This window comes from Anopheles merus, chromosome 2R, assembly GCF_017562075.2.
Source record: "Anopheles merus strain MAF chromosome 2R, AmerM5.1, whole genome shotgun sequence".
NCBI lineage: Eukaryota > Metazoa > Arthropoda > Insecta > Diptera > Culicidae > Anopheles > Anopheles merus.
Window position 1 is genome coordinate 49,169,871 of NC_054082.1, and position 20,024 is coordinate 49,189,894.

Consider the following 20,024-nt stretch of genomic DNA (forward strand, 5'->3'; position numbering starts at 1 on the left):
AGACAGAGTTTTACGTACAAGAGTATACAACCACATACTTGTTCCAAATTCTTCCATCCTTGGAATTGCATTTGCTTGCTACAAACATATTCAAACTCATTTTCCTACATAACAGCGAACGATTCTCATGTTTACAAACACTAAATTCCTCTGCAATTGACTCAACGTTGAAGTACATGGAAACGGTGCGTACCAACATCAATCATCCTGAATCCCGCCTGCCCTGAGAAGGTAGCTGAGCATGAGAATAGAATTACATGCTCACCACTTACGCCAATAAGTCCCGGGCCGCAATCCACTCGAACGCTACTAACGAGTTCAACCATTCCAGCACCGGTTGAGTGTGTTCGGTTTTGAAGGTTAGGCAAGCGATCATACCGAGTGCCGGTGTGCCGGACCGCAGCCCGAACTGAGGTACCAAATTAATAAACGAACACCAGAGCTTGCGTTGGCACAGGCATTGAAGGGGTGCAGGGTGGGCACTCTTCTTAGCCGCCAAGGGAACAATTTGTTTTATTCATGAACAACATTCACTCCTTTCCTTGCACCACACGCACAAACTCCATCTCGGCCTCGGTCGATTACCGTTTCTGGCCCGGTAAGGGGAAGCACGGCAGAATGCAAACATTGCCAGACGTCATCGTTTTGTTACCATCGGTTTGGTATGGTTTGCCCACGGTTTCCCCTACCCTTTTCCTTCTCTGCTTCCGGATGGCGATGAGAGGTTCGAAAAGGGAATGGCAGCTTATAAAAATTTACTGAAGCAAAGCAAAGAAAGGAAAAAAGGGGCACAACACACCACATTCCGACCGCATTGTTAACGGTTCGGTGCTTGGGCAAGGTGTGAAAGTGTAATCTGTTGAACGCCACTCTGCCAACCGCCTGCAGCTATTCCCCCGTCATGGGTGGGGGGACGGACAGTGAACTTGGCTGTCGAGGCCGGGGAACTTTAACCGATTTACACTGCCGCTGGTGCGCACTGACGGGCTGACAGGCGAGCGTCATTTAAAATGCAGCCAACGATGAATACTAATGGTGGCTTCTTCATTCGCTTCGCCATCCACTCGTCCGCCACCGTTCATCCCTTGATGGAACTCACTTTGGCAATGCATCGATTTGCTGTGCGCAGTTGGGACAGTGGGTCGCCCGGGCAGGCGAGCTGGGCGGGGATACTGCGAGCTGACGTAATGTCTCGCTATGCCACGGCGTGTCGTTGATGGTTGTGTTTCGCTTTCGCTTTCGCAGAAATGCCGTTCGCCGACCTCCCGGAGCTCCATCTCCAACCGCAGCCATCTGGCCGACCTGGACGAGGGCGAACTGTTCATGGAGCTGATACGGGACGTGGCCAACGAGCTCGACATCGACGTGCTGTGTCACAAGATACTGGTCAACGTGGGCCTCCTGACGCATGCCGACCGTGGTTCGCTGTTCCTGGTGAACGGACCGCCCTCGGGGAAGTATCTGGTCGCCAAGCTGTTCGACGTAACGCAAAACACTCGTAAGTACTAATTGATGGCATACCATTAGAGCGACAGCACCTTTCGTCCCCCAACTCAGCTCGGGGGCGCTGATCAATCAGACGGTGTGTTGACGGCAGCGACATCAATCTCCCGAGAGTTGAGGAAAGCTTTACAAGGTGTCGAATTTCAAACGCTGAAAACTTGCAGTTGAGCATGTTTTGAAGAGGTGCTATTTGCTGCAACATTTTCAAACACATATTTTAACGATGATTTATCGGCAACAATCAAACATGAAAGCAAATACGATACGAAAAAGTAAAGTTTGATCGCTGTTTGCTTCAATCTTGAGCGATCCTTTCTCGATCAACCTAGCGAAGTAAATAGTATTTCGATGTACATCAAACGCGCTATAGGATGGGTCAATTTAATCTACCAAATGCACAGTGCCGATGTTTCCGATAAGCTTGAAGAACAGAGATTCCACTTCATTTCATCCACCTTTGCTTCCATCTTACAGCACTAGACGAGGCCGTCCGGCGCGCCAAACAGGACGAAATCATCATTCCGTTCGGCGTTGGCATTGCCGGTACCGTCGCACAAACGAACGAAACCATCAACATCAAGGAAGCGTACAAGGATCCGCGCTTCAACAGCGAAATCGACCAAAAGACCGGCTACAAAACGAACATCATCCTGTCCATGCCGATCTGCAACTATGAGGGGCAGGTGATTGGGGTGGCGCAGATCATTAACAAAACCAACGGTAAGCCACATTTGGCCACACTTGGTGTGTGAGTCGGATGTGCTATTCAGATGTCGTTTATTTTAACAGGATCGCCCGAGTTTACCGAACGGGACGTGGAGATATTCCGTCGCTATCTTACGTTCTGTGGCATTGGTATCCAGAATGCACAGCTGTTTGAAATGTCCGTCCAGGAGTACCGGCGCAATCAGATATTGCTCAATCTGGCCCGCAGCATCTTCTCGGAGCAGAACAACCTGGAGTGCTTGGTGACGAAGATTATGACCGAGGCCCGCGAACTGCTCAAGTGCGAAAGGTGTGCCGTGTTTCTGCTCGATCTCGACTGCGGCGAAGCGGTAAGTGTTGCGTCATTCAGGGAGCTTCCAAGCGGCGAGCTGCTAGACGATGCGGTAATATCAATGCATGGTACCTAATCTGGTCTGAATTTTGCTCGCCATTCGCTTCACCGTACGCGTATGTTTGGGCTTTCCTCTCTCACCTTTGCATCCTCCCCACAAAATCACACAAATTCTACGATTTCTACGCCCCAAACCCAAGTGTGCATGTTTAGATGACGACTGCAATCGAAACACGTTGAAGGTAATCGCGTTTGCCAAAATAGAAAAGCATTCGCTTTTTAGAGTGTGTGTGTGTGCCACTAGTATGTCACCGAGGATATCGATTGTATCGATTTGCGTGTGTAAATACGTTACCTGGTGCGTGCCCGTCTGACATACCACGTGCCAAAAGCAATCGATCCAAACAAAAAAGGGAAACTCCAACATTACAGAGCTTTCAAAGTGATCAATTATTTTGACAGCTGTCAGAAAAAACGCACTACACTCCACGCGCTTGGCTATGCGCGCTAAAGTAGGCCGTGCTAGTAGTACACGCAACTAGCAGCATACGCAACACAGCGCAACTGATCCAATGTTTTGCAACACAAATGTGACGCTTCTATAAAAAACGCACGCGTAAGCACGATGTAGATGATGTTGGTCGTCCCAAACAGTATTCCATTGCCACACTTGGTGGTAATCGGGCACGATAAAACACACACCGGTAGTCACGTACGCACGCATTGCAATGTTGTTTATTGAGGGAGGGAGGATGTATTTGCGCTTTGCTGACGTGCAAAAGAATCAATATTAAGGTACGAATGCAAAAAAAAAACTCACTGGGACGTCATTCGGGGTGAAGGCTCTTTTGTTAATTAGAGTTTTCCGTGTTGTTTTTCGGGTACGATGAACACGGCAAGATTCTTGATAACGCGCACGATAACACGCATTTTGCCTCGGGAGCACGAACACGTAGCAAATGCTTTGCTCACACTTTCGATTTCATCATGGTGGTCAGCAGGCATGAAACTCGCTATCTGCCGACGGTTTATCGAGGAGCGTTAGACGAAGACATAGGAAGAACGGCAAAATGTAGGCGCGGTGTGAAACAGAAAGCAAGCGATATAAACTAGACTTCTTTAAGACTCCTCTTACCCCATCAAGAGAGGAGAATTATTTATATTGATTGTGCTGACAGCAACTTCTCCAACGGGTTAGTGTTCGAGTAGCACATTAGCCCCCAGAGCAACCCCTGGGACATTGTCACGCAATGGGCGTGAATATAGGTCTCGAACTGAGAATGAGAAGTGTAGCCTGAGAGCGTCACATCGGTAGAATAAAGTATGAGCATTGAGTCAGCACGCAACGCGCCAGTGTCTCGTAAAATATTATTTCCTCTTTTTCTTTCCTTCTACGAAATGAAACTGGTTTTCAGAAGTCGTTAGATATTGTGCTTGGCCAGCAAGCTTAGCGTTTTCGGAGGTATGTGACCTTTATAAGTAACGAAGGCATCATGATGGGTATCATAAGGGAATAGCAGTTACTGCAGAAAGGTATGGGAATATCAAAAACTTTATTAAAAATGAAAATGGATCGCTAGGAGGATATAGTTAACATGTGTTGCTTTACTTTGTATTTCAAAGTTCATCCTGCCGCTTAGCGGCACCCCGTATGATAACAACCTAAAGCACGCTAATTAGAATGCTTAAGCGCATTGATTCAAGCGCTTATCTTATCACCGAATAAATCAAATCACATCCACATCATCTGGCATTTCCCAGCACACCTGAGCCTTGCGTGTGGTTAGAGGGTGTGATTGAATATAAAGCGCTCTGCTTGCGTCATGCCTGCAGGATATGAAATCTCATTTTAGGGAAATTGATAAGCATGCACCATACCATGCCGCGGTAACACTTGCCTACCTTCTGCTTCGTTCATTTTGTACCTGCTATTTTCGATATTGATAAAACGGAGAAGAGAGCGATGCGGTAGCGGGCTGGATTGTGTTAATAATGATAAAAAAGAAAACAGTGAAACGAACACGAAGCACGTCCTGCCGTGCTCAATTATTCTGCAGTGCACGCAGTCATTGAACAAGAATAATTTGCAGGCTCAAATGAAATCGAATCGTAATTAAGAGCGCCGAATGGGAAATGATTATTATTTTACTTTCAATTACCGTACGATAAAGCCAACGCGTGTTCGTTTGGATTAATGTGTAAATGTACATCTGCTTTTCGTGTCTCTTTTTGATTCAAGTATTGCTGTTCAAATTCAGACTTAATATTGACTCAAAACAGCATTTCTAGGAATTATTTTTATTTCACATAATAATGCTCTTCAGCAATGGAGCAGCCTGGTCATTTGTAGATTACCGCATCCATTCACAATGGCATACCAGGCGCACCAAATTAGGCACATATTTTTCTTCTACCGCTTTGAACACAAACCTAGAAAAGCCTGTTTGTCAGTGCTGTAATCATAATCGTGATTGCAATCTGTTTCATTGAAATTGACTCATTTTTATCGTTTTCCACTTTCTTTCCTCATCCGCATCGTTTCCGCACTCTGCATCCCACCCGTCCGTCCGTCCGTCCGTCCGTGCAATGCTGATGGAAACGAATGAAATGACGGACGAAACCCTTGCCTCATGCTTCCCTAGAACCATCTCGAGCGGATATTGGAACGACCGGAGAGAACTCATCAAACCGTTTCGCGCCGCACCAGCCACAACGTGGACGTGGAGGATGTGCTCCAGCAGCAGGTTTGTTCATTTGACCTTCTTCCCATACTCGTCGCAATTTCCATCATTGCGCTTTCAACTGTGTTTCGCTTCGCTAGAACGTTTCCATTTAAAATTTATTTGCTCACCCCGATTGATGTCCGAAATCGGGGGTGTTTTCCACTGCTGCAATCAAGGCTCAATCAAACCAAGCGAGTGGCAGCGAGCCTTCGTTTGAAATAAAAATGAGAAAAACAGAAATAAAGAAAAAGCACCTAAAATTTCAAATGGCTGTAAAAAAATAATAACCAAAAAGAAAAAAAGAAAATGAAATGGAAACGTTTAAGCAGATGGAGGGAAGATGATGAATTTCAACATCCCCTGCACGATGGGATTCAACGGATTCTCACCGTGATTCACCGTGTTTTGTTGTTGTTGTTGATTGTTATTTTCCTTGAATGTACTCGCCAGAACACGATCTCGACCCGGTTCACGATGATATTCGAGCTGGGCAGCAGTCATCAATCATCGGCCAATATACTGCGACCATCCGTGAGCGACCTGAACAGCTCCATGCTGGCCCAGATAGCGGAGTATGTGGCTGCGACGGGCGAAACGCTCAACATTAGCGACGTGCTCGAGTGGCTGAAGGATAAGTCGATCTGCCAGCGGCAAACGGTCGTACAGCAGGCCCCGGCAGCGGACGGTACGGTCGCTACGACCGACAGCTTCGACGAGACGCACAGTGTTAAATCGATACTGTGCATGCCGATCATCAACGGTCAGAAGACGGTCATCGGTGTCGCTCAACTAATTAATAAGGTACATTCGGCAGAGCCAAAAAAAACACAACCATCGATAGACACTGGCTAGCTTAACCTTGGCTCTAACCAATCCAACCTCTCCTCTACAAACCAACAGCAAAATGATCTACAATTTACCAACTGTGATATCTCCATCTTTGAGGCGTTCGCCATCTTCTGCGGGCTCGGCATCCACAATACGCAGATGTACGAGAGTGCCTGCAAGCTGATGGCCAAGCAAAAGGTCGCCCTCGAGTGTTTGTCGTACCATGCAACCGCTAGTCAGGATCAGACGCTGAAGCTGGTCAACGATACCATCCAATCAGCCGAGGAGTACAAGCTGTATAGTTTTAAGTTCATCGGTAAGTAAGATTTCGTATTCCAGCACCACGCAATCGCAACGCTTCGACGGACCGTGGTTTTTGTCTTCCCTGGCACGACTAATTGGATTGCTGGTTCCCAAATTCTGACTTTCCAAGACGAGGTCAAGGAGCAGAAATTAGTGAGCCACGGAGGGGGACCCGAAGCGGACAGGAAATCCGATTTATTTATGCTACGAACCACACCATGCCATCCAGTTCCCTTCTCGGCACCGCAGCGTATAATGATGTAAATTAATATTTTATGCGATTGTAACGGGCGCTTTTTGGGCGCCACAGGTGCGTTGGAATTGTGAAGGGGCCAACCACGGGAAGCATAGAACGGGAATGGACGCTCGTAATCGAGATGGTTTGTTTCGGTCAGTGGTCATTTAAGGCTGGCTCACACTGCTCAGCTTACAAACGACCGTTTGATGCGTCATCGTTATCGGTCTGGGTAGAATGAAGCATTGGCCTTTTATTCAGATAAGTTTGGCCCGTCTTGGTACCGTCACACTTCCCACCAACCTGAGGGAGTCGGGTGTACAAGGAATACTAAATGTTCGTTAAATGAAAATGAACGGATTTCTCAGAACGCGGGTCGATTGATAGCCCAGCTTGCCGGGTTGGCTCGAACCAAGCTGAGTGTTGTTTTCCTGTTTCCTTGCACTTCCTGCAAGCACCAACAACAGGATTGTATGGTTGATGGTGTCCCGGCCTGGAATCAATGCTCTTTGAGCTCTCTTTGAGGGTTAATGGATTTTTAGCGCTCACATTCAACGCTAATTGGAAAAGCACATATCCTCGTTTGCTGCCGTGCCGTTGTCCTTACAATGCTTCTACTGTTCAATCTCCGCGAGATCATCAGCGATGCTGTTCGCATCGTTTTACGTGGCCGTTCTCTTGCCGTACTTTGCCGTTGCTCTCGCGCTAGTTGGCATAATTAATGGAACAAGCAATGGAAAACGCCATTGCAAAGGACTTCTAGTTTCCCTTCGCCGTTTTTCTAGAGCTAGTTTTCCTTTCGATGTGTGGCCCCGTTCGGCTATCAAGCACGCCGCTGGAATATGGTTACCAGTGGCTCGTTTGATATCGGTCGTACCGACCGTTCGTGCTTTTGATCGTTGCTTCCATACCGGGCCGGAGTGTTTCCGCTTCACCCGATCCATGCTAAAGGATTGTTGCGGGAGTCGATGGCAAATCTTCCAAGTGACGGAAGAATATCTTTCACGCGCGAACCACGCACGGAATGGTATGAAGGGAATTTAATCACGATCACACATTCATCAAGCAACTAGGCGGTGCTGAATTTTTCATGAGCTCCTATCTCACACCCTGCACTCATTCTTTTTATGGGAATCGCTTGGAGGACGTGTACAAGCCACCACCCACCGATGTGGGGTCGATTCGTTTTGCTTTTGCATCGCTCATTCCCGGCGAGGTTTCAAGAAGCAATGCTTTACGATGGGCAGGGGAGTGAGTTTGAATTTCCGCCTGCGAATGTGTGTGTGTGTATATATGTCGTACGTGTTTTGTACGGCTTTGTGTGATCCGGCTCAGGAATTTGAACTTCGTCTAGAGTGCGTTGGGGCGTTGGGCAACATAGAGGAAACACAAAAAGAAGTGAAAACAAGTGCTTCCAAATGCAGGCACGCTTGCGGGGCCGGCATTGCCAGCAAACAGATGCTTAGCAACTGTCACGTCGCATATAAATATATATTTTTTCGAGTGCCCGCTCCAGTGGATATGATATATTGTTTTATCTTCCTAATATCCTCGGGCGTGAGGGATCAAATGCTGAATAGCTTAGCGTTGTGCGTTGAGAGTGTCTTTGTTTGCTATTTTTATTGTATCTCTTCAAAGACAAAAAATATAGAAAGAAAGAGAGACAGAGAGAGAGGCAGAGATGATTATAATAATAATTATTATTATACTGCGCTAATAGCAAATAATAAAGGAATAATTATCATTTATTAAACGGTAAAACAAAATGTACATAAAGTAGGGGATCATTTTGGAACCGTTTCCTTGCAAGGCAGATTTAGAAGAAAATTGGTGCTCTGATTGAAAAAAAGGTGAAAAAAAATTTTAGAGAGAAACACTGATGTAATTTGGTTAAAATCTCGGTTTTCTTTAATTTTCCGTTTGAGTCACATAATTGCCAGGAATATGTTTGCTTGTGTCTCAACATTTAATGAAGGGTTATTGGATGGATTAATGTTTGATGGATGATTGATATTCATTAACAATAATTTGCTTCGATTTGTATTAAATTTTCGCAGTTTATACATTAACAATAAAAATAGTCTTTCGTTATAAAGTAGGATCTTTTTAATTATATAAAACATCATCGTTCTTGTTTCTAGCGAGGAGGAAAACAACTGTTTAGAAAACCTGGATCTTGAACCATTTCGTTCAAATAAAATAATTTACAGCAAAACAAAAACAACCATCACAGAAACAATACTCGTATGCAAAATACATACTATTTTCTTTAACTGCTCTATTTTTTTTTTTTGCTTTCACTATGCCTTTACAGACTTCGATCTCGACGACGATGACACATGCCGGGCAGCGGTGCGGATGTTTCTGCAATGCAATCTGGTTCAGCAATTTCACATTCCCTACGACGTAAGTGGCAGTTTTATAGGGCTCCAACTCTGGGTGGATGGGTGCGTGTGTTTTTTTGTTCTCTCCACACCTCTCTTATGCCTTTTCGATCGGCTCAAGGCAATCCAATCGTTTGAGCCGAAGCGCTTCGCCTGTAAGAGGTAGAGGGCAGGAATTTATGTGCCCCGGTAAAATACGATTACGAGCTTGCGAGCTCGCCACTCACACACACATACACACACACACACACACTGATCAGTACGTTGGATGGGTTGGGTCAAACGGTTTGATATTGCAAGTCCGGCCCACTTCGACCTCGCTCGAAAGCTGATTAGAGTCATCGTAAATCTCCATTCGCTTGGGCAGCGCCGGAAAGTGGATCTTCTCTTAGAATGGAGGGGAACAAAAGGGCAGGGGAGGACAAAGGGGGTTTTTTTTTGTCGATTCGTTATCCCGAGATCAAGGCTCTGGACAATGTCACGTGAACGAACCAGGCGCACATGCTCTAAACGCGCTTGCCCTTCCCATACTTTCCCTTTTTAATTACATTCTATCCTGTGTGACCCATCGCTGACGCGCCGCTATCCAGAACGAAGCCTGAGCTTTGAACCGGCCATCTCAAAAGCCCTTACACAAACACGCACACATACACACATGCGACCGGTGACATGGTAACGTGGTTTTTATGCGCCCCTGTTGTTGCAGGTCCTGTGCCGCTGGATACTGAGCGTGCGGAAGAACTACCGTCCAGTGAAGTATCACAACTGGCGCCACGCACTGAACGTGGCCCAGACCATGTTTGCGATGATGAAAACCGGCAAGATGGAACGCTTCATGACGGATCTAGAAATTCTCGGCCTGCTCGTCGCCTGCCTCTGCCACGATCTGGACCACCGGGGCACGAACAACGCATTTCAATCGAAAACCGACAGTCCGCTGGCCATCCTGTACACGACCAGCACGATGGAGCATCACCATTTCGATCAGTGCGTCATGATACTAAATTCCGAGGGTAACAACATTTTCCAGGTGAGTGGTACCGTTTGGTTGGGAGGTTGGGCAGCTATTTGATCCGTCTGTAGGATCGATTCTGCATTGTTGGTCAAATCTCTTTCCGGTCCAGTTGTGTGCACGTGCGTAATACGTTTGGAAATTTGTTTTTCCAATTAGAGGAAGGCTTTGGGGATTTTTCATTCGCTCGCCTTACCGCGTCATTCAAATGGAGCCGGTAGGAAAAAAAGTGAGCTCGGATGTAGCTTGGTGTAAAGTACAAGTTGTAAAACAATACAGTTTTTGCATATTGATCGAAAATCCCTCCTAAAAAGTAAAGTTGAACAAAATTGTGTCTAGATGTCGTAAATAGTGGAAGTATGAATATCATATCGATTTTTTTTGATAAATCGATACTTATTTATGATACTTATTTATAATTTATAATTTATAAATTAGTAGTCTTATGATTGTCCTGTATTAAATTTGATATAGCTTTCTCGTTCGATGCGAATGAACAACTTAAACATATTCAAAATAAGGATTTACGATTTGTTATAGGCTGTAATTGGCAAGTCACAAAATTTTCAGTGTTGAATTTGAAATTTATCATAATTTTGAAACATAAAACATATTTTATGTCGACTATGAAACAAATCGACAAGAGTGCTATTTACGGGTTTGAATCATACCATCAAGCACCTGCCCGTTAGATCAGAATCGTTCAACCCGGAACCTGTTTTCCTTATCTACAATTTGCAAGCAAATTATGGCTCCAGTTTATTACACCCATAGTAGGTTTTTAATTTTTGTTGTTACGAAACACCATCCCGCACCAACTGCTGTTTTGCTTGCTTTTCTCATGCGCAAAAAAAGCCTCATGAATACGGAAGCAGGATGGTTAAACACATCAAAAATCGATATAATTCGTTTGAAATTGGTGACAGAATATTGGTACTGGGGCGGAACGAGAACGCATTCCATCGGAACAGCTTCGTTACCGATCGTTGAGACGATATGTGTAGTATGCTAGTCGACCTATACACCCCAGACCTCATACGGAGGGGTTAAAAATGAAGGAATAAGAAATCGTTTGCCGTCTGTTGTAGACTCATTCTCTCGCTCAACATTTGCCACGACGAAAACGAACCTTCCGGAGGGTGGATCATAAAATTGCAGATATATACGATGGTAAAATGGAAATGCCACATTCATATATTCCAAAAAACCCCAGTCTGATCCGTGTCTGTTCCCTTGCTATGGAATATGTTTAGTGCTATCTTTCTTGCAAAATTATGATTCCAATCGTTTTTTTTTTCCTGGGCAACAAAATTCGCATGCTTTAGCTTCAAACGCTGACTCCAGTAAGCTGTTGTGTTCTGTTGCGTAATTGGTTCTTCCAATGATGATAACAGGTTTTAGCAATTTTGACCAGTTTTTACGAAATCCTTTGCTTAAAATGATGGGTTATGACACCAGGAGACCCGTGAGCTGCTTTGTGTTTTCCATTAATTTATGATTTCGGCAATAAGCATGACCGTCAAAGAACAATGGAAAGGTACACTGTAGAGTACTATAAAGCACAAAGGAATAGAATTGGTTCCCTTTACTTTTCGTCAAAAACAAAAACAGAATGACTAGCACAAAGCAATAAAAATAAAGCAATAACGCCGCTTAAAGCTGTTGTAAGCGTTCAACACACTATCAAATGTTTCATACTTTATAACTGGCGAAGGTGAAACGGTGACATGGTGAATGTGTGACTGAGTGAAGCTTCACACATTCTATTTAACGCATTCTCTTTATATGTGTCTGGGTTACGCCATTTATGAACAAATAAAAAATACAACTCTTTTGCGTCCTTTGTACTTTGTTGAGCGTGTGAAATTGCGATTTTTCTAGCGAATCTTTTCACACTCTGCTCCATGTGCCATAGTCTCTCCTTTTGTAAATGTATATTGCCCTTATCAAGGCAAGGATGGGTACAATAATAAAAAAAAAACAAAAGAACGTCTAGCACCTACCTTATAGTAGAGCTACCCCTAATGAGTACTTTTCACACCGGTTTGTGTAGTACTCCTTCGACGGAATTACGCAGGTAGGCCTGTCAATGGACCGCAATGCAGGAAATGCTTTTAATTATTCAACCCAGCAACTACGCACGATCGCTTTACGCTTAGGCGAGCCGAGCCCTGGCAAGCCTTTAAGCGATAGATCAAACAAAACCCTTTACGACCTATTTTAATGTTTCAACCAACCACTAGGGTACTGTACAACCTTTATGTGGTCTACGTTTAACAGTCCCCAGGAATGGAATCGATTCTCTACGCCAGGTAAAAACTAAAACAGATGCAGTAATGGAGCATGTTTGTTTTGAATGATTCATGGCAGGCACTGTCCCCGGAAGACTTCCGCACAGTGATGAAAGTCGTCGAGACGGCCATCCTGTCGACGGATTTGGCGATGTACTTCAAGAAGCGCAACCAGTTCCTGGAGCTGATCGAGAACGGCGAGTTCGACTGGCAGAGCGAGGAGAAAAAAGAAAGTGAGTAGAATGGTGCCCTTCGCTGTCCTTTATGGTGCATATTAGCTTAAAGAGAGTTTTCCATTTGACCTGCCATACTAATACTGCATCTGTTTTTACTACCCTTCTACACACTATACTCTCCCCTCAATCCCTCTATTTCTCTCTCTTCCAACCATAATGCACCCTGAAACTTAGTCCTGTGCGGCATGATGATGACGGCATGCGATGTGAGCGCCATTGCGAAACCGTGGGAGGTTCAGCACCGGGTGGCCAAATTAGTGGCGGACGAGTTTTTCGACCAAGGCGATCTGGAGAAGCTACAGCTCAATCAGCAACCCGTGGCGATGATGGATCGGTAATTTGTTTATTTCATTATACGATTGCGTAGCGATTGTGTTTTACTTTCAATTTTGGGAAGGGTTAATACTGTTACTTGCGGCGAAATCCCCCACAGCGACGTTCGCTCGATCACGGCAGAAGCGGTGACTGCGTGGGTACGATAAAATATGACCAATAATCCAAGCTAATGAAACAGTTTTCGCTTTCGCAAATCAAAGCACGGTGTTAGTAATGCAAGCGTTCAATTTTCCTCACCATCGAGCATCGGGTTTGACGCACAGTGATGATGTGTTTTGTGCTGGCGGTTATTTATATCATTGTTCTCGGAAACCTCGAGCCCTCTGTCAGTTGGGGAGCTTTCAATTACAAAGCAGACGCACTCCCCTCCCCCCCCCCCCTCGCTGAGTAGCGCCAAATTTTTCGAACATCCCTGCAGGGCTTACACGGTAATTGAAAAATAAGCCTTTCTTATCCTCTCTACGCAACTTTCAGCTGATGGAGTTACCAACCTAAAAATGCCCCTTAGTGGTGTAACTGATGAACGTGCGATCGACTGATGTAAGGATGGAATTGGTGTTTTGTGTACAGACAGGATTCAGTTCGTTGAGTGCTGAATGATGTTTACTGGGCACTTTTAGTAATACTTTGGATATCACAAGGGCTTTAGAGAACACGTATCAGTTTTGTAAAAACGATTTTTTTCTCTCAGTTGAACAGTTTTGAAAGACGAACTTCATTGGTATTAAAAAAAGAGAAGGAATTCTGTATCTGAATTACTTCTAGTAGCTTTCACCTAAACAGCTGTCGTACTGAGTTATCCAGCATTCATATGACCAACTCCATGATAGCGGTTCCTACTTATAGTAATTGTTTCGTATAACTAGCTACTTGAGAAGGTACGGGAATACTCCTTATTACTTTTTCCTAATATAGAACCAGCATAAGATAAACATTTATCATTGTAGAGGTGTCTTTCATAGTGTATTTTATACAGTTCCAAAAGATATTTTACCCCTAATATTGCTTCCCTTGATATTTTAATCCAGAAAGCTAAAAATTCATACCAAATCAAATTTTTGACTAGTTTGACGTGTGGTTTTATATAAAGTATTGACATGATTTCAGGTATTAACTGCCACATTTCTAAACAGAAAAACAGGAAAAAAATGCTTAACGGTATTTTTAAAACAAGAATATATGTAAATAAGATATTATTTCCAAATTGATTCAATTTCATTAAAAGTATCGTAAACGTTTCATTATTGTTTGGATAAGGGATTATATTTAAAATGAAACCCTTATAAAAGCAAACTCAAGGGACCAGATAAGAAATTTTATTGATATTTCTCTTGTATATTTTTAAATAACTGTTATTTTTACTTAACAGCATTCAACGAACGCTTACTATTGTTTTTTTAAATTGCTTAATTATTTGTACTACGTAATTACGGAGTATTCTTCTTCTTCTTCTTTTGGCTCAACAACCGTTGCCGGTCAAGGCCTGCCTGTACCACACTACTTGTGGGTTTGGCTTTCAGTGACTAATTGATTTCCCCCCATAGCAGGATAGTCAGTCCTACGTATGGTGGCACGGTCCATTTGGGGCTTGAACCCATGACGGGCATGTTGTTAAGTCGTACGAATTACGAATTACGGAGTATAGAATACGGAAAGAGAAATCACATCTATCATGCTTCATTGCACAAGAGCTCGATACTAGTGGTGGGCTCGGAATCGGACCTTCCCGACTCCGATTCCGTGTTTGGAATCAATTTCGGAGCCGATTCCGATACTGGAATTGATTCAGATTCTTGAGCAAATTTCGGAGCCAATTCTGGAGTTAATTCCGGAGTTGACTGCGGAGCCGATTCAGAAGCCGATTCCGGAATTGAATCTGGAATTGATTCCGGAATTGGAATAGATTTCGGAATCAGAATCGGCTCCGGAATTGGAATTGACCTGGGAATCGCAATATGTTTCGGAAACAGAATTAGAATTGATTCCAGAATTGGAATATGCTCCAGATTGAGAATCAGTTCTTGAATAAAAACAAGAAGTTTCAAAAGCAAAGTCAGTCTGGAAATCTCCATGTGAATGGATTGTTTACAATTAAATTTTGATTCTTTGTGGATATCAACACGTAGCATTATTGCATCCAAACGTCTCTTCTTATGGAGAGGCCGAAACCAACTCCGATTTCGAAGCCGATTCTTATTTCGGAGCCAATTCCGATTCCAGAGCCGATTTCGATTGCAGAACCGACTCTGATTCCGGAACCGATTATGAATCCGGAGCAAATTCCGGAGCTGATTGCGATTATGGAGCCGGTCCCGATTCCGGAGCCGATTTCGGAACCAATTCCGGGGCCGATTCCGCTTTGATACCAAATCCGATTTTGGAGCCAATTTTGGAAGCATTTCTGGAGCCGATTCCGGAATCGATACCGAAAATTGATTCCGAGCTACTATGCGGAATAGAATCCATAAATCTTCGGAGTTATCTGGAACCGATTCCGACAAAAACTTCATTTTTCCCATCACTACTCTTTACGATACGACAAAAAAGTCAGCTATTTGATAAGTTAACACAAGGTTTACGGACGTCTTTTACATATATACCTATCGCTACTGATCTACGTCAATTGGACGGGTGGATAAAATACGTATTTAGATTGGTTAAAATTATGATAAAACCTATTTTATTTATTATGAATCGGTCAATATGTTCTGGGTTCCAAAAAAAATTGTCTACACAATGCGTTATTGTTTCACCGAACACTTGCACCGATATCTTTTCGATGCCAAATTTTGACCGATGTCGGCGGGAGTTTCGAAAAACTCGAGGAATAAGTTAATCAGTAATTTCGTTTGAGGCCATTGTATTTAAATCATTCATCAAGACTTTTAAATTAAAATAAGTGGTTTATATTTCTCTTTAATACTTACATTTACTTTTGTTGAAGAGAGAGTTGAGAGAGAGTTACAACTTATTTAGTTAAACTAAATGTCATCAACCCATCTGTCAATTTGACGGTCCCGTAGAGATAGGAATACCACATATGGTTTCTATGAATCTATGAAATCTATTAATGAAAACTAAACTCATGCTACAAACTCATAGTATGTTATGATAAATTTACGAAAAGTGAAAATCAAGACTAAACAAAACGTATTTTTAGTATTTCATTTCAAAGTTTAAATTCTGTCAAATTGACGGGTTCCATAAACCTATTGTCAAAGTCATGCAAGTTTTTGATTGATATGGCTGATCAAAATACATCTTTAGATAAGTTATTGAGTACCGCTCAAATCCAGATCGCTCGAATAAAAATAGCTGAATCATCTGGATAATAGTAAACTGGACATAAACACACTTAATCGATATTTTGTATATAAAAATAACTTTAAATAGATTGACAAAGGTTAGCTGACAAAGGTTGACTATCGTGCAAAAACATGTTAAGAATTTCTTATTTAATTTAAATTTATTTTTCACTATCCCCCTATTTTATTTCTGTTGCTTGCTCGTTGTTGATGTTATTGAGGTTTACAATAAAGGCAATTTATGAGGTTTTATTTAAAAATAATATTAATCAATGTGTCATTTAAAAATCAATTGCTTCAGGAATAACTTTTTTTAATTACAACCAAAATTTTAAATAAATTGCTTGTTTGGGCATCCTTGCTAGTGAGCTCTTTTTATCACTGATACTGATGTTGTTAGTGATATGTATAAAATCGTATGGTTCAGTTTATTGGTTAATTGGCAGCAATAAACATTGGCCTTCCAAGCAATCAGACATAAGATAAGAAATCCAAGAAATAAGATAATATAAAAATATTTTCCACACGACCTATGCATATCAATAACTTTGAACAGGATGTAAAGAAAGAAGTGTAAAACTCTTATAGAGATCCAAATGTTTTGCTTAATCATGTTGATCAGATGTTTTAAGGAGTAGAAAGTTGATAGACCACCGCAAACCATTATTAGACCCCTGGGAATATTTTATTTCCAAAGCAACAATCACCGTGCTGTCTTCAAACCTACATCTTCCCACTCCGAAAATAGTTTGTCTCGAGTAAATCAACTCCCTCCTACACTTCCCATCAATCGTAAACGGGCTTATTACAGCAGGCCGATGAGTCCTATTCCCTTTGCCATTGCCCCTCCAGCTGATAATCCATGCGGCACGGTACGGTTGGTGCCAATTGATTGGGAGCTCAACGCGGAACGTAACCAAATTACGCGCAGCATCCGGAGCACCCACCGTCACCATGCAGCGGCCAATCGTACCCGGAGTCCGGCTGAATCTTGCCGAAGCACGTAAAATATTAACGGTGCCCTGAAGATGCCGGGTAACGGCCGAAAGCGTGCGAAACCGTGCCGCCCGTGTCGTCCCAGCGGGCACATAACTTTAATTAACTGCCGGGAGTCGCCGGAAGATAATTTATCCCTGAGCCGCGGCCCGTGACCATGCACACCACGTCCTGGGCATTGTGGGGAGGAGAAGGGAAGGACATTTGGAGTGGGCAGCATTACGATAGCGTTATCGATACGCCGTACCCTGCAGGGGTGATGCGAACGCCAGTACGGAGTGATCATAAAATCCATCACCATGACGTGCGTAACGCTGGGCGGCCGATGCCGTCGCTGATTCGTGTTGCTATTTATTCCTCCAAGCTTTTCCGTTTTTTGTACCTTGTTTGTGTGTGCGTGTGTGGTTTGTTTGTGGTACCGGGCTTACCATTCCATCTCGTCGTGATTCCCACAGCGAGCGCAAGGACGAGCTGCCCAAGATGCAGGTCGGATTCATTGACGTCATCTGTCTGCCGCTGTACAAGGTGCTGACGGAAGCGTTCCCCTGGATCAGCCCGCTGTACGAGGGTACGATGGACAACCGACAGCACTGGCACGATCTGGCCGAGAAGGTGGAGATGGGGCTGACCTGGATCGATCACGACACGATCGACAAACCGGTGGAGGAGTTTGCCGGTGAGTTTCGTTGACAGCTTGTTGGTGTGTTGGGTTGGTATATAATTTTACCCTCTTTCTGCGCTCTTTTTTTACAACCTCAAGCTGGCAAGGAACCGTTGGCCGACATCGAGTTCACGGTAACGACGCTCAACTGTGCCCACCCGGAAGACAAAACCGAAACGACGCCCGTGCACGAGCGGAAGCCACGCTTCAGCAGCCTGCGCAAGACGGGTGCGCTTGGGAAGGCCGTCCGCAACAAGCTCTCCAAATCGGTGCACCACAATGCGCCGGCCACCGGTAGCGAGCGACCATCGTCGATTGTTTCCCAGCCCGGCAGTACCAAGAGCGGCACGGACGACGGCATACCAACTCCGGTCGGTGGCGATCACCCTGTGGTGGCGGCTGTACTGGAGACTAAGGATCACGGCACCGATCAGCACCACGAACAAGCGATGTCGCACTCTGTCCCGGTGACACCGGGCAGCGGGATGCCTCCGACACCGGTGCAGGACGGACCGGCGACACAGCCACCAAAGCATCCCACCAAGCCGGTCAAGAAGCGCTCCAAGCTGTGCATGCTGTTGTGACCCAAGTTTTACACCGACTCGTCGGATGATGCCGGCAGTGGCAGTGGTTCGGCCGCCGACAGGGAGAATGCCGTCTAGAGCGAGTGTGTGTGTAAGAGAGAGAAAGAGAGAGAGAGAGAGAGAGAAAGAAAGAGAGAGAGAGAGAGAGAGAGAGCCACAACGGTGAAGACGTTAGCCATTTAGCTCAGACGCCGTTCTCCCGGACTTGACCGAATTGTAGCGTTGTTTTTCGTGTTGTAGCGAAGGCAAAAAAAAAACATTCCGTAAACCAGCGGACCAGTCATGGGAATCTGGAAAGGGGAAGTGATTGGAGAGGAAGTAAAATGAATAACCGGATCGCTTTTTGGTCACGCTGTTTTAGCATACACGATACAAATTTTCGAACAACCCTGTTGAGGCGGGGCTGTTTGGACACAAGGCTGTTAGTTCAATGTTGGTTCTTAGTCCTAGTTTTTCCTAGTGTGGAATTTGTAATAGTTACGCTGTAGTTATAAATATGCTCAAAAGAAAATCCCAAAGAGTGTAAAGGCGGTAGACATGTCTCGGAGCGGTTTGCAAAGGAAGGACAAGGAGAGCTTCCCCAGCCGGCCCAACCGAATAGGATACATCTAATGGTCAATTTAGGAAACTTACCATACATAACACCACCAGGCAACGGTAGGACAGTAAATTTGTTCATGTCCTTACTTGTTATGCAAAAGAGAATAGGAAAGATAATGTGACGTGAAAAAAAAGAAAAAAAACACACACTCACACAATTCAAACCCCCGCAGAAACCAATTGGTGTTAGCATCCTTGTGTGAGTGTCTGTTGCACTGTGTTGCATGTTGAATCCCGGGTCAGAGAATGCAAAAACAATCCCCTCCCCCATCTGAAACAAACATACAAATAAACCGAGCCAGCGGTTTTCGGTCTGACAGGTTCTGGTGGCAGAACGAAAGTCCTAGTCATTAGTGGTCGTTTCTAGCATGCCATGATTTCGTAGATATTAAGCACTCAGTATATAAGTATGTGTATGAGAGAGAGAGAAATAGAGAGAGAATGAGAAGTACAGAAAGAGAGATAGAAAGAAAAAGCTTACCACATTCATGGTGTACCGAATTTTTGTCGGTGTATTAGTGATTGTGGTTGCTGTGGCAACACGAATGTGACTGTGGTTCCCTTTTCCCCTGCAGCTACTCTACCGGTTGTTGTGGGTTTTTGTGAGAAAATTGAGACAGAGGGAGAGATCGTTTTGCGTTGTTATTCGTTAAGCTGCAACAGACCATAGCAGATAGATGTTAGAGTACATTGAAACCAAAGCAAAAGTCGGTGTAGTTTGCTGTGAGCCGCGAAAAACAAACTCCAAAACATTGTCCATACAAAGCACTGGACGGGAATGGGAACCACTGCAAAGGTGGAAAACCGTCGCAGGATCAGACCGGCAGGCAAGTGGTGGTGCGATTATAGCTGGAAAAGCTCGTTCCATGGAATCGTTACGCTGATGAAAGCTTGCCGATAAGAATGTGAATGTGGGGAGGCGGGCAGCGTAGCGGCGCCTCGTGCAGCCAACAATCGTCCTTTAATGCAG

The 20,024-nt window shown here is 44.3% G+C and overlaps 1 protein-coding gene across 7 annotated transcripts in view; it reads left to right on the plus strand.

Annotated features, from left to right (window-relative positions):
• LOC121588354 (cGMP-specific 3',5'-cyclic phosphodiesterase) overlaps nt 1–19,820 on the plus strand; it is a 65,584-nt gene extending 45,764 nt beyond the window's left edge. For all 7 annotated transcript variants that reach the window (XM_041906180.1, XM_041906185.1, XM_041906184.1 and 4 more), the window contains 12 exons: nt 1,246–1,498; nt 1,978–2,223; nt 2,293–2,558; nt 5,203–5,304; nt 5,734–6,084; nt 6,184–6,427; nt 8,964–9,055; nt 9,740–10,063; nt 12,416–12,569; nt 12,747–12,906; nt 17,665–17,885; nt 17,970–19,820. In XM_041906180.1, the coding sequence (XP_041762114.1) occupies nt 1,246–1,498; nt 1,978–2,223; nt 2,293–2,558; nt 5,203–5,304; nt 5,734–6,084; nt 6,184–6,427; nt 8,964–9,055; nt 9,740–10,063; nt 12,416–12,569; nt 12,747–12,906; nt 17,665–17,885; nt 17,970–18,454 (2,898 nt within the window). In that variant the 3' untranslated portion in view covers nt 18,455–19,820. The remainder of the gene's footprint in view (nt 1–1,245; nt 1,499–1,977; nt 2,224–2,292; nt 2,559–5,202; nt 5,305–5,733; nt 6,085–6,183; nt 6,428–8,963; nt 9,056–9,739; nt 10,064–12,415; nt 12,570–12,746; nt 12,907–17,664; nt 17,886–17,969) is intronic.
• The last annotated feature ends 204 nt before the right edge of the window (nt 19,821–20,024 follow it).